Source organism: Dendroctonus ponderosae, unplaced genomic scaffold, assembly GCF_020466585.1.
Source record: "Dendroctonus ponderosae isolate FM_Combo_2020 unplaced genomic scaffold, Dpon_F_20191213v2 Dpon_F_20191213_1, whole genome shotgun sequence".
NCBI classification, from domain to species: Eukaryota; Metazoa; Arthropoda; class Insecta; order Coleoptera; family Curculionidae; genus Dendroctonus; species Dendroctonus ponderosae.
Window position 1 is genome coordinate 56,993,086 of NW_026017110.1, and position 25,663 is coordinate 57,018,748.

At 32.8% G+C, this 25,663-nt stretch overlaps 1 protein-coding gene across 3 annotated transcripts in view; it reads right to left on the reverse strand.

Moving 5' to 3' along the window:
* LOC109538021 overlaps positions 1–25,663 on the reverse strand; it is a 28,488-nt gene that overhangs the window by 2,309 nt on the left and 516 nt on the right. The window contains exons 2-5 of one of the 3 annotated variants that reach the window (XM_019905056.2): positions 15,895–16,029; positions 8,720–8,880; positions 3,957–4,143; positions 3,421–3,899 (exon numbers count right to left, since the gene is read on the reverse strand). In XM_019905056.2, the coding sequence (XP_019760615.1) occupies positions 3,421–3,899; positions 3,957–4,143; positions 8,720–8,880; positions 15,895–16,029 (962 nt within the window). Of the gene's footprint in view, positions 1–3,420; positions 4,144–8,719; positions 8,881–15,894; positions 16,030–25,663 lie in introns of all 3 variants that reach the window. The other 2 variants (XM_019905055.2, XM_019905057.2) reach the window with 2 other exon arrangements.

Below are 25,663 nucleotides of genomic sequence, written 5' to 3' on the forward strand. Positions count from 1 at the left end.
TATTTACAAGTAGTACGAAACCTCGAAAATCCTTGAATATTAGAAACCATTTAACAGTTGTGTAAATCCCAAATAGATAATTCATTCAACTTAATATGTTTGCAGTTTTGAAATTAGTATGTAGTAATAATGTACAAATATGTGGCGTCAAGTCACTAAAATAATTTAGCCGCTTATTCAATTTCGTGCGTTAACTTTCCAGTAATTTATTAGTAGGAAATTAAATATTTAGCAGCCTTCTCATATCGCTAGAATTTCATTTTTAATAATGTTTAAAATTCTTTTAGCCGACCTTTTATTTATATATTAGGTTTCACGGTTAATATACTACTATTATAAATTTTCAAATGTAAACTACTACCTTAAAATCTTTTATTCCACTTCAGGGCTAGTGTCAAATTGATAACACCTATGGCATAATTTTAATTAGACTAGAAAAATATTTAAACTTATATAAACTAAAAAATTGCTAAAATTGGCATATGATGGTCACCTAAATACTCAAATTCAAATTATTGTATATTATTAATAGTTTTACGCAGCCTTTTGCGCAGACCAGTGAATGCTGCGCAAATTATTGTACGCTTAAGTTAATAAAAAATATTGAACACATTTAGTTGCGGAAGTAAAGCTTCCAAACAATTTTGAGTATTGTGAAAATTTGCTCATACCAATATTTAGTTTGGTTAAGAAGCAGTTGTTTCTAAATAAAATTTATTTAGTGCAGTGTCTAGCATTATAACTGTTAATATTCTCTTTTTCCAACCTGAAGCTAAGATAGTTCCATCACTATAAAATAATTACCATTAACAATGTTTAAACAGTGTTTCTCATGAAAAACTAGCCAGCAAACCGTTAGAAAATCGCAATCATTATTGAGGTTACCGACTGTTCTATTGTACTCAATAAATTTCAAGGTAGGGAAAACATTATTTCTTTTCAAAAGACTAAAGTCCTTAGAAGGTTTTCCGTTAAAACACTTTCGAGTAAAGTTCGTCTTCGCGTCGCATATGTCTCGATATTGTTTCATCGATAGTTTGGTTTTGCCGAAATAAAATAATTTCTTAAAGAAACGAAATTTTCAAAACAAAGTGTCATCTTTGCGATTACGCATTATTTTAAGGCAGTTCACTTAATTAACGGATTATAAGCAATAAAAAAAATTGCGTAAGAAGTCAATTTTACTGAAGCCTACACATTCGGAAAAAACCCATGCGTTCGCATAAATCTGATGGGAGAAAGCCGATGATGTAAAATTTTATTAATTTGGACTTTCACCACTGTTGAATACATAAAGGACTAAAAACAGAGCTCATAAAAGGACATAATTAATGAGTAGGCAGGCGTCGAGCACAAAGTCATAGGAACCACAATAATAATTAGCTTTAGATCTTTAACTCTCTTTTAAATTAGTTGATACTGGGGTTGTAAAAATATACATTTGGACAAGAAGTCTCGATAGGCGTCCGCAATATTGGCGAAACCATGCAGTGATAGCAAGAATTGATTAGTTTGTATCCGTACTTGAACTTTGTTGAAAATAGTTTGTTGGTTGATTACTCAGCCATAAATGCGTGGTGAAACTACAGGTCAATGGCTGCGTTACTATCAAGCTCTAGTTCCTCTGCGTGGTGTTTATCAATAACCCTTTAAAGAACATACTTTTGGATGTGCCACTTGCAACCTGAGCCCTGCTGATGACTTGCGAGTAGATTTCGAAAAATCTGTACTATTACCACGCAAAGAACATGGTTGTTCTCATAATTACATTAACTAGGCGACTCAAGTAGATCGGAGTAATTGAAAAAAGAATACGTCAATAGTTCCAAATCTGTGGAAATTTTAATTTTCAGTGGACTAAATGGACTAGAAAGGAATCGTCACCTTAGCGAAAGTTATTATTATGATCTGCCGAATTACCGTTAACCAAATTTTGATTATTTCTTCTGGGGTTTTTAATGTCCACTATAGATAACCTGTTGAAAAGGAGATCAGCCAAATGCCATTTTTGTATTTATGGATATGTATTTTACCCGCTGCTGTAATAACAAGCAAGCTAGATATCTAATATCTGTACGATCTATAATTCCTCTACCTTGTGATGCACTCTGTATATAAACTAAATATGTATTAAAATATCATAATAACATGTAATCACCATTACGTTGCAATTAACAATACATTTTATAGGAAATAACAAAACCTATACATAATTACCAACGTAATAATGAACTGAGTAACCTTGATAATGCGAAGAAAACGTGACTCTGGTTAATAATTAATGTTAAAGTCATTCTACTATTCAAATTTATCATGTTGATGTGCATCTAAGCAGAATCATTTATAAATTCTAACTCGCAAGGACTTGCAGATTTTCTATAGCATTTTATTGATATATGACTCGCATTAATTGAACCTCTGGTGATTTTCATTCCGTTTCCTGCATAATTTCAAGTTTCAAGTTCAGTTTTGAATCATATTGACCGGGATAAGTGGAAGGTTAAATCGGTATATTTTCGACATATGTTAATAATGTTCATCAATAAATTACTTGCTTAAGTATATATTCAAATTAACATGGATTGTTACGTGGAGTAAACCTGACTTCTAGTATTTATAGAACATTGCAAAGTAAACACCCGAATTTAAGCAGTGATACAGATGTTATGACCATAAAACAGATGTTTGTGTTCAATAGAAGAAGATTTAGAAATAATTTATTGGCGGCATCGAAAACTGATTTCCAATGTGCCATTCCTGGAACTTCTATAGCTTCTTCAAAATCATCTCTTAACATCCCTTTCAATATTGTTCATTAGGTTCATGAATTAACGTATTTCGGCCGAAACAAAATATTTCCTTAACGATCGGGAACATTAAAAAGGGCCAGTGATGTATAAGTCAACACTGATATTTTGATCAGTCCTGTACAAGTGAATTAAATCCTTTCTCTAACACGAGTTGACTTTATTTTGCCAACTTATCTTATTGTATCTTCATATTTTCTCTTTACAACTTTACTTAAAATACAGTTTATCCACAAAACACCAAACTACAGAAGAAAGACTTCAGGATTCACCTTTGCTGTTCCATTCAGCAGGAATTGCATTCAAAATAAGCACTTATGCATGGAATCAGACAATAATATTGTTTTCAAGATAATTTCTCGAATAACTCTCATTAATTTTTTGGTTGTCTGGTTGACTTTTATACAACATTGTTATTATTATTTTCCTGCCTTTTGGTCTTTTATATTTTGTTAACTAAAGTGGGTCAAGAACCGGGCTGAAAGTGTGCGCTCACCCGCCTTGTTTATTTAAATCTCGTCGATTCAATGAGCGATAATAATACAATGAATAATAATAATAATAATACTAAGTAATTTTGCATAAATTTATAAAGGTGAATAAAGACACTTACCATACATCCCAGATCTTCATCAGCATATAGACCTGGAAAGTGTTTCTGTTGCTCGCAGTAAAATGATGTCTCAGGCAGTTCTACTCGGGCCGCAAAATTATCGTCGAAATTTTTATCGTATCCCACTGGATAATACTCTTTCGGTGCATTCATAACTTTTCCAATGCTACTAGAGTGTTTCAGAGTAACTGGTCTCCTGGTGGAAGTTGCAGATTCGCTCTTCAATTGCTTCCGTTGAAGTAAAGCAAGTTCAAGCGCTTCCTCAGTTAAATTGTTAGCAGGAAGAAGAGCTTGTAGAGAGTTAGAAGAATATTGCGAAACTGGTTTATCTACATCGTTATTATAAGCCACTGATAGTAACCGATCACTAAATCCTTTTGTTATTTTATCACTAGTCGTTTGAGACCCTTTCTTTTTTGGAATAGCTACCACAGCCATAACCTTTGATATTGAAGGATCTACTGGAAACTTGGGTGCACCTGCGGAAAATTGAAAGATAGAGGAAGGCATAGTATTAAAAGCCGGAAAAGCAATACCCATTAAAGCTGGTTGAGGAGCTGACGGTTTAAATATGGCTGGCCGTTCAGCGGCTGGCGGAATTGGTTTAAAAGGAGGTATATTCGTATTAGGCGAAGACTGACTTAGGCGTCGAACTTCCTCTCCAACCGTGGAAACTGCGTGAAGTGATTCTACTGGTGATGAAACTGCCCGACTGGAAACAACCTATAAAATTAATTAACGGTTAACGATTTTCAAATATTTACCTAATAATATATATTAATACTAGCAGACCCGGCAAACGTTGTATTGTCATATAAATTATTCCTAGGGTTTTTTTTTCATCTGGAGTGGGCGGTTTGCCCACTTGAGATTTTTTTTATTTTATTTTAAATTTATTGAATTACTAATATAGCTATTAAAAGATAGGGGTTTATGGCAGCACCCATCACTTAGGGGTATAAAAAATAGATAACAACCTATTCTCAGACCTACTGAATATACATACAAAATTTTATCAAAATTGGTCAAGCCGTTTCGGAGGAGTATGGTAACTAAAACTGTGACACAAGAATTTTATATATATTAATATGAGTTACTGCTAAATGTCCGAGTACAAAATACTACTGTACATCTATTTATTGCAATAGTGTTTTTTAATCATATTTTAGTATGTGTTCTCAAAAGATATATTCGCATTCACAAAGTGCAATAGAATTAAAATTAAACTCATTTTTGGGGAATGTTTTAAGTTAAAAACAAAATTTCTTTAAAAAACTAGAGTTTGCTTCTAAGATGAATGAAGTGAGTTTGCAGATATGAGAATGAATGAAGATTGTAAGTTGAACATTGAATTTGAATAGAATAATTCATGTACAGTTCGATAATATAAGATAACATTTTAAAAGCATCTTTAACATCTGTTGCAATTTTTTAGATGAAAGCAGATTACATCAAATAGGCAATATTAATGAAAAGGTGCTTTAAATAAAATTTAGTCCAATTGTAATAAAGCAAGCTAGTTCATCAGCCAACTCATCAGTTCAACAATCAACATCAAATGTTTCGTTCATCGTCAAGATATTCAGCTTGTGTATCATAATCAGATCGAAAAATGATGAATACGTTACTAAATTCATTAACGAACAATGAATTCTGATGATAAACTTTTGAAATTATTATTGAAAAAAATTTTCGTCGAAATACATGATTAGATGATAAAATCAAGTGCTATTAAAACAGGCATAATGTTTTACGAAAAAAATAATACAATAAATGTAGTCACCAATGGTGCGAATTAATTGTCCCAGATGTTGGCCAATAAAGTAAATATGAATTTGTTAAGTGGAAAATTATATTAATGTTTCCCTTTCAAGTTTGCACCGCTACAATAACCTTGCCTTACGACTCTGAATGTCAAGTTTACATATTTCTAAGAATCGAATGATTCGTTAGATGCACGAAACTCAATAATGAAATAATATGCAGGAAATTGCACCAGACTAGATGAAACGCTTTGTGAAGCTGAGTCTGACATGGAGGAAATACAAAAGCTCAGCCTCCGAAAAGTATCCAGGAAGATCTTCGTAGAAATGAAAACTTAAGAAACATTTCAATTTCAATATAAATATTTCATTAAAATATGGGCCAAATTGACCAGTAAAGGATTACATTATATAAAGAGAATTATGAATGCATTTCCAACAGGCTTGGAACTTCTAAAAAAAGCGAACACAATCCGAAAATATTCCAAAACGAATAGAAAAGTGTGTACACTTTTGGTATACATAAGTATACCAAAATGTCGCTCTACTCCTTTCTATATCCATTAAAATTTATTCAATCCAATTTTCGTTTTATTTTTTACACTTTTTAATTTGCTAAATTTTTTTTAGAAAATAATGAAACTTTATTTCCATTATTATAAGAAAAGATGTGTCTTTTTTTAAATATATAAATTCCTGGTCCATGTAATTAGTATCTAGTTTAACAGTTATACGAACACAAAGAAGTGTTCTATTAACTATTTTGGGCGGTGAATTTCAACTTCAATAGAAAACGTATTTAGTACGATAAAGATCGTTTTGAAAGTTGTAACCTCGTTTAGGATATTACGGGCATTTAAACTGAAGGAAATCACGTTAAGGAATGTTCGGGTTTTCAAAATGATAACATGTTTCCCTAGAAGTGAGTTGTAATTAGTTAATAAATTTTAATTATACTGCACTAGTATAAACAATAAGTAGTTCTATAAACTAACGTCTTCTCAAGTATTGAACAATATCTACTTTCGAGAGTCATCACGTAGAAATTACAAGGGCGCTTGAAAGGCTGCAATAAAGTTAAACATAGATATAGGAAACCGTATGATGAAGAAGAGAGAAAGCTTTAGAGGAATAACTTTTATAATATTATGGACAAACTGGATAAAATATGAGCAAATGCTTTTCGAAAAGGAGCTACAGGTATAATCATTGTTTTCATGAAAGGTTTCTATATGCTCGTGTCTGAATAGCAAAACGAATTTTTCGCTCTATATAAAAAATTCAGTAATTATTATTCGAAAATGATGTGGCAACAAATCGATAACGGCAGTTTCAAAACTTGTCAATTGTGTTGATGAAAAACAATTAGTGCTAATTGAATAATTATAACTAGATAAAATTGAGTTTAAATGTTTTGACACTGTACGAATTTTGTCAAATGTGCCAATAGATAATTACAGTTGCGAATAGCACAGTTTTTTAAATTTTCAAGAATTTACACACATATTCATTTGCATATTTAAGTACCAGTAAGGTACACTTTTGACACATATAGACGTAACTCTTTGCGGATTAAAATAACCTTGGAGTGTGCAATTCACAACGGAGATATAAATAAAAATTATCGTTAGAGTGAAAGGTGAAACACCCACTAATGATGTTAATATGTTTTGTACTATTTCGCTAAGACACTTCCAGATGTCACATCAAAATTAATTAATGCATCAAAGATGAGATGTAGAATGTCGGCATTTAATTTTAAAAAATCAACGAACTACAAGTGAGAAGAAACAACAAAGAAATCATTAGAGAACGGAATTGCATTAAGGTATTCATAATTTTTTTTACATACTGTTCTAGAAACTGACCTAGGTTTTTATGTCAAATTTTCATAGTGAATAGCAACAGAATTTTAACTCAAAACTTTGTTTTCGAGTAAAAGTGTTTTTCCAAGTTGCAATTTTCTTACACTTTTCGAGATCATCTATTTTTGTCACGCTTAGTAGTATCAAAGTGCTGTCTATATTTTCACATCACGAAATAACGAATATCCGGTCTATGCCTGCAGTTGCTATTGTAATCTTAACAAAAAATAAGAATTTTACAACGAATATTAAATGATTGTGGCACCCCATCATACTTCCTACTCAGCCGTCCTTCTAAAATCCTCTCCAAACTTACATCCAGAAAATGAAGACATAATAATAAGCTTTGAGTCTTTCACTCAGCTAAAGAAATTAAGAATTCTGCGATCAACTTGCAATGGACATTTTTTGGATAAGGTGTTCTGACAGATAATTTTTAGGAGATTCCTGTTAGCAGACAAGGTGAAGTTAATTTCAGTCGGTTTATTGTACGTTTATGCTAGTTGTGTATTCAAAAAATTGGTAAAAAACAATTTTTAGTAATTAACTGTTTTTTTTTGTAGTTATTAATTTTAAAAATAACTATTTCGAATACACGGATTCGCAGTTTGGCAAGAGAGTCAAGATTTAAACAAGAAAAAAATTAATTGTCTAATAAAAGGTAAGGGGAGTCATATTCTGAGAAAAAGCGGAGACCTCGTGATGACGATATAGTCGAAAGAAAGGGAAGTGGAAGTGGTAGATAAGAACGAGCAATGTGGAAGCGACGAATCCTCTGACAAAGACGAAAAAATCAAAAACACCATAATTCCAAGTGAATTCGGATCAAATGAGCAAAATAATTTTCGAATAGTATACATGAAAGTAAACAGCGTTCAGACTCATAAGCTGCTCATGTCAATGATTAAACGAAGAGGAGCAACAGAATGTAGTAATAATTAAATAAAACGAAAGAAGAGCTAATGCACACTGAAGTGGTCACATTATTGGCGCAACTCAGGGCTGAATTAAGTTATTAAAAATTGAAGTTTTCAATAAAAGTGAATGAAACATACCTCCTTTCGATCGCAATAAATCTAAACCACACATAAAATTAAGCCTTGCTGACATGCCCAATATAAAAAAATTGACAGGAAAAAAATATAAACTTGAAAATAAATCTTGATTTTGTTGATCCAATTTTTTTTCCCGAATGAGAATTGATTTGATGGTTTTTTCTTCCGATATGGTGGTCAAAAAGTATAAGCAACTTTTAATAGCTTTAATAGAGGAATTTCACAAAACCACATTAAATTGGGTTTGAAAGAAGGTTGCAGAAAGTTGGGGTTAGAAATAATTAGCCATTCTTTGAAATACGTTCAAGGTTACACCTACTTTTGCTCCGTTTATTAAGTTTTAATCCTATTATTTGAAATATCAGATGCAGCATGTTTCCTGTTAGAAATAAACCTATGCTAACTCATAGGCGGGCACTGGCTAGAGGTAAATGTATCAGTAACCTCCTAAGTGAGAAGTTCATACCAAATATCGAGGCAATTTATGTGTGTCAAATGTACCTGCTTGCTGTTGTAAGCTAGTGATTCAGCCGACTAGTTAATTGAAAATTGATTTTAAGGTTTGTGGTTTAGCTGTGCTAAGCCAAAATTATACTTAAATTAATTATACAACTACCTTTTCTTCGCCTCCAACCTTGGTTTTTTCGTCTTCCGGTTGTTTCTGCGTGGCCTGAATCAACTGGGCCTGCATTTTTGAAACTTGTGCAGACCTCCTTCTATTTATTTCCGTATTTGATATAGATTCTTTAAATCCCAGTTCATCGCCGACACTAAAACCTGAAATTTGCAATTTTAATTTGAGCTATGGGATCAGTGTTAATATGAAATGTACGTTCGTGAGGAGTAGAAAATATTGATGTATGGAAACTGTGATAACATGAACGTGAGCCATAATGTTAATTTAAAGTCCAATAGATAGGCAGACGCGCATATTAAAAAAATGGTGGAATGAATGACATAAAGGTATAAAAAATATGATGTATAGAGCGTTAGTGAGGCTTACTTGGAGAAGATAAAGGAGATAATTTCGAGTGTATTTCTCCAAGATATTAGTTCTTGAAGATACACTTTTAACTTGAATTCAGCTGTAATTAGTTACCTGTGGTTGTGGCAAAATGTTGAGAAATTTAACAGAAAGTAAGCGGAAAACAATATAAAAAACGAAAATACCCTCTCTACACCATGTAAAATACCCGCCTTCAATATATAAAAAAAAATGAATAACTTATTTCCGTTCTTGGGGAATGTTGCAGCGAAAAATGCAGAAAGTTTCTGTATCTCAGAAAAGCAGAACGTTATTTTAAATAATAAAAAACGTTTTAATTGATCTTATTTATTATTTAAAAAAATCATTTTAGCGACGCATTCCAATGGATCCCAGTGAATTGCTCAAACATTATATTTATTCTTTAGTATAGTATAGTCCTATTAGACTTTCGTAATACGTACTTGGTATAGTGAAAACATTATTTTTACTTACTGACAATTTTAAGTTATTCCCAAATAGCGTAAAAGCTATTAGTCTCTGGTACTTTCAAATCAAAGACTAATCAGGAAAATTTTAACAGAAAAATTTTAACAGAAAAATTTTAACAGAAAAGACAAGTATTAATAAATAGCAACTGATTCAATTTGAGAGTGTACATACATTATATACTCTTTCACATACATTACAGAGGTGCTAAAAATTAAAAGAGTAATTATTAGAAAACATAATTTTAAACTATTGGAAAATGACATCAACATATTATATATATAGCGAATATCATAAAATACCTAAATAAACGATTAGTGAAATACTTTTAATAAGGAACAGTTATAATGAAGCGTAGATGGTGAAAGATGTCTTGAATTGATTAGGTATGCTATTAACGATCTCTCCAATGATTTTGGCGGAATTAATTTCAACGGGATTGATTTAAGTAGGTTGAGGAACCTCTGCTGATACAGCCGTAATTATTAACCGTATAAATTATTTGTGTTTTATATGAATTGGAAAATCTCATATAGTGAAAAGATTTGCCAACAGTCTGCTATTGACATTTTCATTTCAAGTATATAACTTAAGACCTGGTGACGCAAAATGATTCTGATGAAATTGGTCAGAGCTATAGCGGAAGAGATTGCAGACAACCACAAATAAGTTAAAAATTCTACGTCATGCTGATCATTTTATTCAAATAATTTATTAAAATTTTCCTGTCAAGGTGAAAGTGTGTTATTCCTAGTATTTCCGATACTTCCCTCAAATGTGAAATATGGTATTGAATAAATGCCCAATGTGAAACTTAAAAAGTAAAAAAACAGAAACTTCTGACTGCAAAATATTTAACAGCTTTCGCGATAAACATTTCTGTCCAAAGAAGTGAAAATGTATTGACCTGCATGCACGTCAGCTATTTCATAATTCGTTTAAAAATGTGGCTTCTGTTATTCTTTACAAATATTCTAACACAAGCACTTTATCCATTTGTATCTTCGAAATAAATGAAAATATATTCGAAAGAAATTCGGAGAAAGCAAGACAGTTAATCGAAGAATACAAAAAATTGTGATTAAATTTGAACAATTCTTAAACAGAATATGTATACATTGAATTTGATTAGCAAGCCTTGGAAACACTAGCAAATAATAAAATAATTAAAACTGCAAGGCATACAAGTAAAGTGACCGCAACTATATCACAAAATGGGTCATTGGGCGATGTGAAGGAAGGAACAGTCTTCAAAGAAGGAGAGAAGCAGAGTATTTGGTCTATTAAATAATGTGCTATTGAACAAAAAAATATATATACATATATTAACACAAGAGTATATGTATGACACACTGATCAAAAGTAGCACACTGATAAAAAAATAGTGACTCAAAGCTCATAGATGTCAATTTGAAAGAGTGCATGCTATTCTTTAAAAGCACCAAAAATTAGCTTTTAAAAAGGACCCGCGGGAGCAAAATCATGCACGTAGAATGAAAGATAGTGGACCATACCAAGCATCGATAAAAAAGCGATATTTATAGGATTTTTTCACATTAGTTGAGGAGCACCCTGTATACAAACCAGCAAGAGAACTAATTGTGAGCGAGTGCCAAACAAAATCCAGTTAAGTTTTCCGTCGCTTTAATGTGGCGAGTCAACGAAATCATTTACAAATCAGCATACGGCTTGAATCTGGATTTGCCATTTCAAAGAACCATAATGAACATATCCAGGATTTAAAGATCCTGGATATAGATAAAGAGAAGTCATGTATTCCGTCCCTCTTGATGAAGCCACCAAAGACGCCTTGATAAATAATTCTTTTATTTCTATTTTTCTTTCCCTTTCTCAAAATTTGATGAGAGAAACATTCCCAACTTATGACCTGAATCGAATGATAATCTGCCATTAAGGCATTGTTTTAAATATATGTCAAGCTGTAAAAGTCCAAAGTTTTATGAAAATCCAGCGAAAGACTCAGGGGTGAGCACGTGACTAAATCAAGTTAGATATTCCGTAGCTCACAATGATGCGAGCAAAGAAGTATTGATAAATTGAATGTGAGTCTGTCATTTAGCCTTTACACAGGATATCAGGCCCAAATTGCTCAAAATTCCATAAAAATTAAATAAAATATGCAGCGCGATAGCTAGCATTTAATTTAGAATAAAAAAGTCTAATGCGCCGGATTTGTTTATGTTTAACTGGGAAACCGGGTTTTTACGGCTATCATGGACCTGAAACTTGTCTTTGTGAATATTGTCCTGTGCAAAGGCATTTTTTACAAAATAGTACACAATGAAACCGAACTGCGTAGTAAACGAATTACTCATCAAAAGGGCGATCGAGCCTATTATTATACCATCATGTTGGTTCTGGAGTTCGGTTCCTACGGACTGCGGTAAAATGTCGAAAACGCATGAGTTTTTTTGGAAAAAGTGTCTGATTATTCAGTTGATTACAGGCAATGGACGAGATCGTCCTTTATCCTGTGAATCGAGTTCCTAAGTGACCCTTAAGGAAAGTTTATAATTCGAAATGCATTTTCATTGTGTGGTCAAGTGTAGTGTGTGTTTTCTGGGAATTAATGGATAGAAAATGGAGGATTGAGGCGCCAGCTTGCAGAAAGCTGGTAAGAATGATTTCTAATCTATCAATCCTGTAGTTTGAACTGAGTTTAGTTTTTCGAAACGCAACTGACGCTTTATGGGTTCTTTACATTTCTCATGTGTTGTTTTCCCGATTTTCAATAACATGGCTTTGGATAGATTTTCTCCTCTACTAACCACATTTTCTTTTTTTCTTTCCAGGTGGACGATGCAGCTTTCGGTAAGTTTGGCATTACTTTGCCCCTGGTTGCCATATAGTTGTAGAACTTTTAGTCCCATATTATTGACTTGTATTTTATTATATTGTTGCACTTCATATTTCTTTGCCAAGGAACGACGAGGGAGCTTCTGGATTCTGAATTGGGTTTTTGAAATTTTTTATTTTGTTTTTATAAAACTTCTTTAAAGTCCGATTTAGAACATTAACTCACAGTTTTCTATGGGAGACTGTTTTTATAGTAGGTAGTTTTACAGTTTAAATGCAAAATAACTGTCGTTCTTCTGTGAACTACAAATTTATTGTGCAAGATTTTGTTATCAATTATTGGTATTTCTCTGTTATCAATTACATTCGAAACTAAAGGGTTCTTGTATTCTTTATGGAGATTGCTCAGATTTACAAAATTTAACTTTTTTGCTCCGTACGATTTAGAGACTCAGGTTTATGTGACGTAAAATAGGAATATTCTGCCGCGAATACTACTTTAATTATTTATTTTATTAATGTTTTTCTATTGTAAATTTCAATATTTGCTGTTTTTAAAGTTAGTAATTCTCCAGAATACATAACGCTCGACTTTATAATTTTTCACTTTTTTCTTCAGTTCTTCACCTTTAAAAGTTTTCCACAATAGACTGCTTTCATGTGTAAAATAAGCGTGTCCTGCTGCGAAAACATCTTTAATTTTCTTCGGAGCAGAAATATCAATTATTAGTGTCTTTTTGCTTGCGGTAAATTTCATATTGTCTGTTTCGAAATTTACTCATACCCCAGAATCCAGACTGAAGTGCTTAAAGGTAGGTGAATTTTATTTATTAGTTTGTGATGGTCTAGCGGATAGCGCCTTAAGAGGCTGCAAATGGCCCTGTTGGCGCTGTTTTTTTAAATTTGACACTTTAAACAAATTGTTTTTGCATACGATTCATGCTAGCGATTTTAACGGCCAGGATCTGCTCGACTATTCCATTTTTTTTTGCTGTCCAGTGCCCTTCAGGCTGTATGTGGTCCAGACTTCCGGCTCCAGACTAAATTACATTTAGTTTTTCGAGGGAAAATCGGATTTAAGGGAGTTTCAGCGGTCTGGATCGATTTTATGGACGGCATTTTATTTTGTAAAAGTAGATGGCAACCAGGGTTGTAGCTTTTCTTTGATAGCATTTATGCTGCTCGCATATGCAAATTTGAGAATTTTATGGAGTGGCTTTCCATTTCGCTATTGGCCGATTTTATATAGCAGGTTTTCGAAAATCGTAGCGCCCTTGATTTCGGATTCCAGGTGAATTGTTGATCTATTTTAGTACGTATAAGTAGAAACAGGAAGTTTGCAAAGCGCTCTATCGAATAGGTTTTACTGAAGGTGCATATATGTTTAATGGTTTTTTAGATAAGTGTTAAACGTGAAGAGCACTTAAAAATCTGATGTAATTTTGATTAACTTTTTGAATGTGAGATTTTCCATATGAAAATAAATATGGAGAGACAGTTTCCAAAGTGTGCCATCGAAAACGTTCGAATGATCACTTCAATATTTTTACCGTTTTCCCGATACAAGTTCTGAAACTTTGAGACGTCGCTATCGTTTGAATCTTTCTCATCTAGGCTTTTTTAATGTAAGTAATTTTATGAAAATTCCTAGCAGATAAAGGCAGTGCCTAAATGTCCCATGGAAATATTCCGGACGATTAATCAGAGATTTTTAGCCAGTTTCATGATATTTTTTAAAACCGAGATATCCACAAAATTTTACATCTTCTCCGCTCGCTCTTAAATTTGGGATTAATCTGAATTAAGAAAAAGCAGTTGAGGAATCCTTTCGTACAGAATGTACAGAATGTGAATAAGCTTTTAAACGTTCGGCGGTTATATTGGAAATTCACACTGTTTTGCCCATAAGGTTAGAAATGTCTGATCGAACTATGGAGAAACAGTTCCGAAAACGATCTATTGAAATGGCTTTAATCGTCATTTACATGTGTTTATCGGTTTCTGATATAGAAGCTTTTAAATGTTGAGAATCCGTCGTTTTAGAAGTTAAAAACATTGGAAAATGCCTGTTTCGTGAAAGATGATCTGCGAGGAGCTTGATAGAAAAAGTTCTAATAAACGCGTTATCTCGCCCTGTGTTCAAGAAATGTGAAACTTTCAATGTTATGACTGTTGGTGTCAGAAAACACGTAATATTAAGACAGTTACTTAGCAAGAAAATATGGGCATATTTTTAAAAACACTGAAAAATGGATTATTGTTTAGGGAAGCGATCAAAAATATCAAATCAAAATGTTGGCTGTCTAAATAAAAAAAAAAGTTTTTGAATTAAAACCACTTATATAAATTTTAGTTAAATAATTCAGTTCCCAAACACGAACTTAACAACCAATATTTAATTTAAACCTTGATACCCTGTATATCGCACACGATAGACCGAAATAGAAAACTGATATTGTGAAACTCGTATTTATTTTTGCACAAGAAATCTGCAGCTAATGGATTGGCCCAATTTTTGCAATTCCCTGTATATGATAAATGGTTCAAGTCTGAACTATTATTAACTTTCGTCTTTGAAGCACCTCGTCTCGCGTATTGCCAACAGTATATCGTAATCAATTGATTTAACCGGCAAGTTTCTTTTATATAATTCAAGGAACATCGTATATCTTAGGCCGTCAGCCGGGAACAATGAAATTATTCACTTTATTACTGCGTTATTAGTTACACTACACAGGCGGTTTGTTACTTGAGAAAAATCTAATATGTATATCGATAATATAGGAACTTAAAACATCTGAATTGTAAAAGATGCAATTGAAACAATCAAACACCTTGACTCGCTAATTTGCCATGAAAAACGCAAATAAACGGTAAGTAAATCGGAAAAAGTCCTTACTTCTCTATTTTGCTTCTGTATACGGTTTTCAAGAAAATTGGTATCAAAATACGAACAAATTTATTGCTTCTTGCAATTCTGGGTAAAGTTGGGAAAGCAGGAGTCGTACTGTTCTCCTTCATTTCTTTGCCTTGTGCAAAGCTCCCAGTTTAAGTTTTAATGTTTAAACTTTTTAAAACAGAAAATTTTTATGTATTTTACTTTTATCAATTTCGAAGTTCTTAATAGTAGCCTCATAGTTATTTTAAAACATTTTATTCTCGAACTGTAGAAAATGTATAGAGACTGACCTCTTAAATATTAAGTCTTAAATATTTTAAATCAGCAAATGTTTTTTTCTCTTTTGAGTTTGAAAATTATATTTTTTTCAGGGCAAGTTTAAGAGTGGCAATAAATCAAATGTAGTCTCATTTTGGGAAGTAAATAGGGTCTAGTCAATCTAGATTACAACATTAAATCATAACCTACATTACTACAATACTTACAAATCACCTACAAAATAAGTATAGAAAATACAGTTAATATTAAGTACATTTTTACAATATTGGTTAATCATGAGTGTTAAATAAATGAAAATATTAATAAAAGAAGAAAGATTTACCGAGCCCAATGCTTGCCTTCACACCACCTAGATTTCTAACTCGAAAAAGTCCACTTTTCTTAAAAGCACAGTTCAGTATGATGCCAAAATCTGATTCCAAAACACAGGTCGAACGGCCATGCCGGAATATGCCGCCTGAAATTAAATGTTATTATTTTTACTACATTATACATCTATACAATTATATTATATATGTTTATATGTGTAAACGACAGAAATATTACTGGTAGCTGTAGAAATAAAATATAAATCACTTTTTATTCGCATCGAACAAAAATTTTACTTTGGAAGTTTGTTTTAATTATTTATTTGTTAATTTGAAATAGGCAAGTACAGATTTCGAAATGCACCAACTTCAGGCACCCTTAGGACCGGTTTCGAGCCATTAACTCTCATCAGCTGGGCAACAGTTTCCACGCCGATATGAATTCATTGGCATTATAAAGTGCAGGTTTCGAAAAGGCTAATTTCAGGCTGAACCCGGCTGATGAGAGATAATAGGCTCGAAATCAGTCCTGGGGGTGCCTGAGGTTGGCGCATTTCGAAATCTGCACTTGCCTGTTTCAAAAGCTTATGACGACTCTGCTGATGCCGAAAGCCTGTCATTGTTCAATTTGTTAATTTGTACAAACTTTGTTAATACCGGTATAAACTCATCAAAATACTACAAAATATTTGATCATGGTTAAAACAATTGTCATGCATACAAGTAGTTATATTTGATCGACCAGACTGGTAACTCATAGCTATATAAACAAAATGTTTTTAAGACAATCGGTATAAGAGAGCAAAGGCAATGTGCTCGTAATACATACCCACTAACCCACTTTAAGCATTAATGATATGTATAGTTTACTAGTGCCGCAGCTAATATGAGAAACTTCCTTTAAATATATATACATATTCAATTGGCATAAATGCTGATGCCTATTCACATAAACACGATAGATTTATGTCAACTATGTGCAGTTTTCAGGAGTTTTGGATTAGGATTGAAACAACGTATTATACGCATAAAATATAGTACTAGTTCTATAGTGTTGATGTTTTATATTACTGTCATTTCACCGTTTGCAGCTCTCAAAAGTATTTCGCATTTTGTATCTACAGATGTAGATAATTATGTCTCTAGATTTATTAATTACCATTGTTACTTTTTTTTATTGCTGCTTTCTTCATCATATAGTGTTGTTTTTCCAATTCATATATAGTATCTTCTTATGGAATCTTTATATAGTATCGTGTAATCGTGCTAGAGTAAATTTATATAGATACATTGGAGAAATGCTCCAATTTTATCAGCAAATAAGGTCTTAGTACCCTTGAGATGAACAAAATTAACAAACAAAATCCATGCTTGAGCACCCTATGTTTCCCTTAAAATAATCGAATGTAGTTATATTAACTAATTGATATTCCCTTAACAGTAGAATACGTGGTTATAATGCTAACCAATCTAGTAATATGATACAGAAGTTGGCATGCTTAGGTCTTAAGCGGTTGCAGAAAGAATACGATGCCCAAATTAAAATTGTACTCTCAACATCGCTACTTGTCTAATAGCTTATTGATTTTTTCCTGCTTTTCACAATTCGGATTTTCTGCACATTCACACAACTTTCATAACACTGAATTATCAAGAATTATTTTTCGAATAGCCTTCCTGTATCTGAAGCAGCACGCAATATTAGCCCGTATATTAAAGTCTTGCGACGAAGGGAAATGTTTAAAGAAAATCATCAACTACAATAATGAGTTTCAGCTCCGATTCAGTTGATGAGAACTGACCGCGATATCGTGATCCAACCAAAAATGTGTTTGGCCAAGTCTTTAGGTCAAAATTAGTTTTCTCTAAATTATCCGGTTTCAGTGTAAGAAAGAGAAGTTTACTTTCTTACTACAATGTTCCCGCTGTTTAAAACAGGTTTCTGTTGACTACCGTACAATAAGGAAAGATATTGGCAGTTTCGTGTTAGAATCGGTCATTCATGAATTCTGAAAAGTGAATTTTATAGGCTCTTGCCCTAACTATTCAAATTTTTGTTGAAAAAAAGTTTGAATCGTTGGGATAAAAATAGAGATTTTTAAAAATACTGAAATCTTACTTTTAGCTGTAGTATTATTATACGACAGTTGACTGAGTATTTTGATATTAGTCAAAACAAAAATAATGCCGATAAACTTGAACAGTAACTGTAGACTATTGAATGACTGCAGTAACTACAGGAGCTAATTCACAGAACTGTTTTGAAGTGCTAATATGATAAAAGGTAATCGTTACCAGTGTCCGCAAGTCATCATTGTAGATTGCAGTTAGCTTTTATTTTTATGCTTGCGGTGCACATAACGGTCACACGGTCACCTAACAGAGAATTATTTTGTTATATGCAAGGTTTTTAAAAGAAAATCGCACTCTCCAGTATATGTTGCTAGATATGTTTTCACCACCAATGTTGGGAATATCAGGAAACTCAACTTCAATTAAACGTCTTTCAAACCTCAAAACTTTCAGTCGAAATTTTTGGTTTGCTTATCGACGATATAAGGAAAATCCTTTTCTAAAATAATCCACAACCATAAAGTGACAACTACGAGTATATTGCTCCACAAGAAGAGCGACGTCTTATAACGTGAGCCTGTTAGCGTTAATCAGGTAGATCGGCCTGAAAATAACACGCCCAAAACTCATACTGTATTCGCAGTAACTGCTTTATTAAATGCATGGGAGAAATAGTTTTGGGAGTGTTATTTTCAGGCTAAACTCAACTGATAAGAGCTAGCAAGATCGAAACAAGTCCTTGATGATGTACCTATCTACTTACATCAGAAACCTTTCTTGGCTCTTTTGATACCAAAGAAAGCATTGTGCTTCAACTTTCCCATTTACTGCGGTTATGACTACCTGATCCTTAATGAATTACTTCATCACTTTTAAAACTGCTCTTTTAAAGGATCAGAAAATGTGCAAGTCGTGTGTTTAGTCAGGAATGCGATATCGTTATTCCATCCAGTAGAGCAAGGGCTAATTTTGACTTTCAAGGCACCCAACATCAAACGAATCTTCAAGGATATTTGTGAACAGCTTGAAATCGACAAATCTCACCCAAATACGAATGCTTCAAACAGATGTTAGATGTACAATATTAGATTCTGGTTACGGTAAAGGTTGGCTTTTCATGTACTGAGATTAAACTATTAGCGGTCACTGCCAGTAGAACAAATATACCTAGATGTAGGAAAAACGTCAATTTTAGATTACCATTGAAGCATAAAGATTGCCAGAAAAGAAAATTACACAAACAATTAAAGGCGAATATCTCGAGGATTTTATTGAGGCAGATATTGAGCAGCTAATGGTGGATAAAGAAGCAAATGAGGATTTCGTTGTCATGGTCAAAGAAAACAAGGTTCGTGAATGCTGAACGAGCGCTACTTTTTTGTGCGAGGTATTAATAAACTATTAACTCAATATGACGAGGTCTATAGAAATTTCATCAAACTGCAAACTCAATTGTTAAATCAATATTCAATGCCAAGGTTCGCCGACCTGAAAATATATCTAACTAATTAATCTAAATTGAACTTGAACCCTATCAAGTAATTGCATATCTTGATATTTTTATTATTTTAATAATCGTTTTATTTATATACCGGGTGTCAATTTGAAAACTTCCCACCCTTAATATCTTTCTTGCAGTTAAAAATTGGAAAAATCGGAGAAGGAAAAAATGACCCGTCAATTTTATTTGTAAGGGGGACACTTTAAATTAATGTTTTAGCCTCTTTGTTTGAACCCCTTAGGAGGGGTAAACGTCACCCTGAAAATCTTAAATAGGAATGGGGATCAAGTGGTACATCGTTTTAAAGGGAGTTCAAGTTCTCTTTACATTACAGTTCTCTTTTTGTCCAGAGGTTTTAGAATAATCTCAGGGTGATATCTACCTCTCCTAAGGAGTTGAAACAAGGAGGTTAAAAATATTAAATTAAAGTGTCCCCCTTCTTACAAATAAAATAAACGGGTCTTTCCGATTTTTCATATTTTTAACTGCAAGAAAGATATTAAGGGTAGAAAGTTTTCAAATTGACACTCGGTATATAGATTTTACATATGAAAATCTACATTTTCGATCCCTACGGTTTGCGAAAAAAATGTTCTTTTTGGACATGGGCAAGAACAAGTAATAACACAAAGTACGATTAGCGTACATGAATCACATTATGAATGATACAGCAATTAAATGGATGACTAAATCTAGATCAAGAGATGCTTACCACGATTAAAAAAGCAAAAGTTAAGATACGATACAAAATAGCCACGCTTTATAGCTAGAGAACTTAACATAGTGGGCAGGTCTTACTTCGACTGAATTGTTCCAGTCAGTAGTTAAACAATGGTGATTTTTGTCTTAAGTAGTTAAGTAAAGGTTATACAATAGATTCTTATGAACCAAATCAATATGAAATATACGCATTGAAAAATGTAGGAATTTTTAAACCCAGGCAAATAGCAAATTGAGAAGGTTCAAGTGGCAGACGCTTTTGAGAATCAAGCAGAGGTACAAAACAGTTCATTGTCTTTCTAAGCAATTCAGACACAATTATTTAAAATTTTCTACAACACTAAAAAACCTTCCCAGAACTAAATTAACAGTAGACAAGACATTCCATTTAAATTTGTTAATTAGAAACATTTACGGAAGTGGTTGAACAATATAAATAGAGCTAGGCTTTCGAAGCCATTGATCCAAAAAACTTATCACAAAAGTTGCACAATTAAAGAAAAAGCTAATGTACGAATAGCAGACGGTACGCTAAAATATGGCTCTATGGAAAAATGCAATCGAACCTGTCAATGCTTGAATATTGGTAAACACTAAGTGCCTCCAAATCAAATAATGTAATGATAGAAAACGCCGCTCCTTCGCATTAAGCACAAAATGTGCTGGTTGTGGTGGATTAGTAGACGCAGTACCATTGAATAACCAGCAAAATCTCCAGATTTGTTTTTATTACGTTTCTTTTTGTGACTATTCTCGGCAAATATATCACCTGTCGTCTTGCTGTGCTACTCAACCAATTTATCTACGCGATTATCAAGATGTAATATACGTAAAGGTACATATGATGTATGCGAGATAAGCTTGCTTGGTTGCTGCTAGACATTCGATTTTATTCCACCAATCATTCACCATTCATTTACCGCATTCATTCCTTACAAATTCTTTAATGAGCTGGGCTGGAGATCGAACTACAGACAGACACAGGTTTAGTGTTTTTGTGTCAAGTTTATTCGCAAGACGACATTTGAGATACGGTTTCTTCCTCAACAAATAGATTAAGGGTTTCAAACAATTTTTTATGAGAATAGGAACTCTAAACTTCAACTGTTTCCTGTGCCCACAATATATTCAGAAGCGAACTGTTGACAAAGCCGTATTCTGTTCATATTGGAATAAAACGCTTGAGGCCAGTCATGTGCTTCATTTGTGTTAGTTTAAATTGAATGTTCAGCAGCGACAAGTACGTCTTAAAGTACCTTTCCAATGTAGCAGTTCATATTTACAAAATGTACAGTCTTGGAAATACGTTTTAGAAAAGCGCCAATGTTAACAAATAATCGATTTAAAAGGTCTTTTTTAGAGGTATAGAACTTTAAACTGAAATAAACTTCATAAAAATTATGTTAAGGTGATGGTACTGCCTTTATTGAAAAGGCAAATGTATGCCATTATAGCTTAAATATGACTTGAATGAAGACCAATCCACGGAGGAAACCTAATTGTCGAGCAATTTGACTCCACCAGGTCATAAAAAAGCACATCAAACCGTGAGTTTTTTTTATATAACGGCGTCTCAATAATGGCTTTCGTAATTCGACAATTTATTTCGAAAATCGCTGTTCAGCTTGCCAAAATTACCATACGCTATATTCGTTCATATTAAGGGCGACCTAATCGTTTTTGGCTCATTGGATGCGTAAATAACCAAAACTGCCGAGTTTGGAACGACAAAAATCCAGACGCCATTATTGAAACGCCGGTAGATCTAGAAAAAACTCAAAGTTTGGTGTGCTTTATGTTCTGGTGGAATTTTGGAAGTGGTCGAAAATTGGACTTTCAGATTGCGCTTCATTTGAGCCAGCCCAAATACATACACCCATGGCTCTAATGGCATACAATTGCCTTTTCAATAAAGCCACTACCATGACCTCAGCATGATTTTTACGAGTTGGAAATTCATGGAGAAAAACTCAAACATCAGGTTTAACATAAATATTTCTACATCCTGCAATTACTTAAAACACATATGATCAAAGTGCTCTTAATATTAACTATATAGCATGCAGTTTTTACATATTGCTACTAAAAACGCCACCGTGACCTGACGTCGACGTAACCATAATAAAAGTTACATTTTTGTGATTCATAAATATCTCCAATCCAAATTAATTTGTTTTCTAATATGCTATACATAAATATGATGGGAACGAGCGTCAGAAGCCAGTCAGAACAATCACGAAAACAAAGTTATTTTATTTTAAAAGGAATAACCCCTTAATCATTATTTTCTGGTTGCGTTTACTTTCCGCTCTAAAAACCATGGTATTTTGTGTAAAAAGGTTTTGGAAACTAAATTTAAAGCGAACGTTGCTTGGTACTCGTAACAGGACTTTATAGGTGCCATGATGATTTAAACATGTTGTGTTTCTGCAAATAACAGCCGTATTCAGGGACTGTAAAAACAATAATATAAATATTAATGCGTGCTCTAAGCTGAGATCAAAAATCCTTAATGATGTAGCCAAATACTATTTGCTGGAATACTTCATCCGCAGAACAAGAATGTTTCCATTAGTTTAATAAGTGCATGTATAAAGTTCTCATAGTAAAAATGCTGAACTTTTCTCTCATTATGGTTTTGATTTAATGTTCTGAATTTTTCAATTTGGAAAAATTGAGTTTCTATAACTTTTTTATGTAAAAGCACAGCGACAGCCATGCAACTAGCCAAATATTTCTAAACAAACATTACAACCACTTTAAATTTGTAATTAGTTTTTAACTAGGGCTCTTCAAAATGAAAATCGATTTCTGTTGGAAAGTTAAAGTTGCTACAAGTGAACTAATGCTATCATATCGCAGTATTCATGAACAACGATTTAAACAATTGAGACCCATGCGGACCCGTGCAACATTTAAAAGTTTTATGGAGATGTTTCTCACTCACGAAGGAAGACAGGGCGCCATACAATCGTATTACTTTTACCTTAATATTTGAACATTTTTGCACAAAAATTCCACTTAAACAATAGCTGTCGCACAAAAACATCAATTCCTGCAGGCAAGGAAACCAGAGGCTATGGAGTTACTGAGACGAAGTTATAGATCAGCGTGAGTAAAACCATGATAATTCTAAACACTGAAGCGCAAGTGTTTATATCATTTATTTGGGACGAAAAAACGAAAATGAGAGTGGCCAACTTTATTAGTTCTCTCAGTGAAAAAGAGTCTTTCAACTTTGCTTATATCTACGTAATGTTAATTACAAATGTGTTGTTTGCTAAGGCGAGTTAAAACAGTGTCGCATAATTCATTATTTATTTCCATACAAATATCTCCATTTGCGGTGAATATTTTTATTTTATTTGTATACTCCCTAAATACCTCCAGACAATACATCAAGAGGAAGGACGCAAATTTTCAGGCATCTTGTATGTACAAGCTGTACAATGTACATGCTGTACATAATGTACATGCTGTACCATTGGAAAATTTGCAGTTGGATTTTACTAAATGGTTCACCCATGTTCTAAAATACTATACAAGCCGTAATTTGTCGATTTATTTTTTGATACTAAATATTTTAGCCTTAAATGCAGCGTCAGCGGAAAACACCCTTCGGAGCGATGGATTGAACTTTACAGTTTTAAGAGGAACTATAGGTCGATCAACAACTCATTTAGAGGGGTATTTAATGCTGGTTGTCGGCAGCTCTTTTTTTTTAGTTTGTCTTGGAATTTTTGCTGAAAAACAACTTTCGTTCAGATAACAAATGTACAAACAATTTATTATTCAATTGTTTAGGAAATATCAATTTTACAAATTACTTTGAAAATAATGATGGTGCACGAATGGTTGCAAGCATATTTTATCAACAATAAGCAAATAAATACACCCCCAATTTTGACGTAGCCATTTATATATCCAGATTATTCTCCAGGTCAACTATATATGATACATGAGTGTTTTGCTCACTTTAACTCCTTATTAGTTAGCAACGAAAACTTATTTGTTAAAGTCTCAATAAAATTCTGTATATTAACTTCTACAATGACTTTAAGAAAACAGTTGGAACAAACTGGAATGGAACAAACAACAGCAGCTTACCATTAAAGCATTGAGCACATGCATTTTATTTTGGAGGAATAATAAAGATCGTGGATACTACTAGAGGTACTGCTGTAGAAGATTTTCATACAGAAAGTGGCTGATATAATTAACCTACAGCCTGGATTACGCCGGCCATGCGGGTACTCATAGAATCGGCGACTTCAAGTGTGCCAGAAAAAGTTCTAACAGATTTTTTAGAATTATAGCGTTCATTAAAAGAACGCATCTTTGTTCATTCCTCTAGACATAACCGTTCATTTTTCTAATTTTACCTCAATATTTTTATAAGTTAAGGCTATCAATGGCACCGCCTGTATATATCTAGATCACTCCTTCAACCCGCATTGATACCACATTTACCTTACTTATAAAAACCATTACTAGTAAAAACCTTAAAAAATTATTAACATTGGATCACTATAATTATAAATTGATAAACAAGTAATTAAAAATTAGTCAATGGGCGGCGAAAGCATCAAAGTGGTTATTATGTAATTTGACTTAAGTACATGATAATTTCAACATTTTTTTCGATAATTCTTTGACGAAATTCATCCTGAAATTGCTCAGTTAAAATTGTAATTTGAATGATATTCGTAATAGATTATGAAACTTTCACTACCTATGCCGAATAACTAATAGATTGCTACTTAGGATAATTAATATATCAATGTTTTTATTTTGCTTAAGGCATGGGACATTTATGAGTTGGATTTCACTTAACGTGAAATAAACTCCTAACTAACCGCCTATCGGAAATTAAAAAAAATAGTACTCTGCATATTTTTTGCTTTCTATACAACTCATTGAGTCTTATTTTGAGTTTCCAACCAGAGCTTTAACATTACATATTGTCAATTATTTCTTAGCATGAGGTCATCAAATAATGGCACCTATAATCCTGTTTTAAATTTCTAAGCAACATTTCTAGATAACAACTTGCTTTAGTGGAATAAATTTGGAAGGTGTTCTTCTCGACCAAAAATGACGTGTTTACGCGAACTTGTAAAACTTGAACAGTTTGGTTTTCATTGGCACCCCCGACATGTACGCATATATGTAGGTAACATAATAATACGAAAATAAAATTGTTTGCATAGACGTTTTGCATCGCACATTTTCCATTATAGGAAGCTACACACATACTTAAATCTAACTATTGCCTACGAGCACTTCCTATTTAATTTGTCATATTTATTGATACGTGTTGTGCCTTATGCGTAATAAGGAATTCAAAATTAAGGTTAGTACACATTATTATGCGCTTTTAAATTTGACAAAATACTTATAATTATCAGAATAGCCACAAACAAATATTATTTTTGGTCTAAAATGCATGTGTAGTTACTTCTTCAGAATGTTAATATGTAAATGCCGCA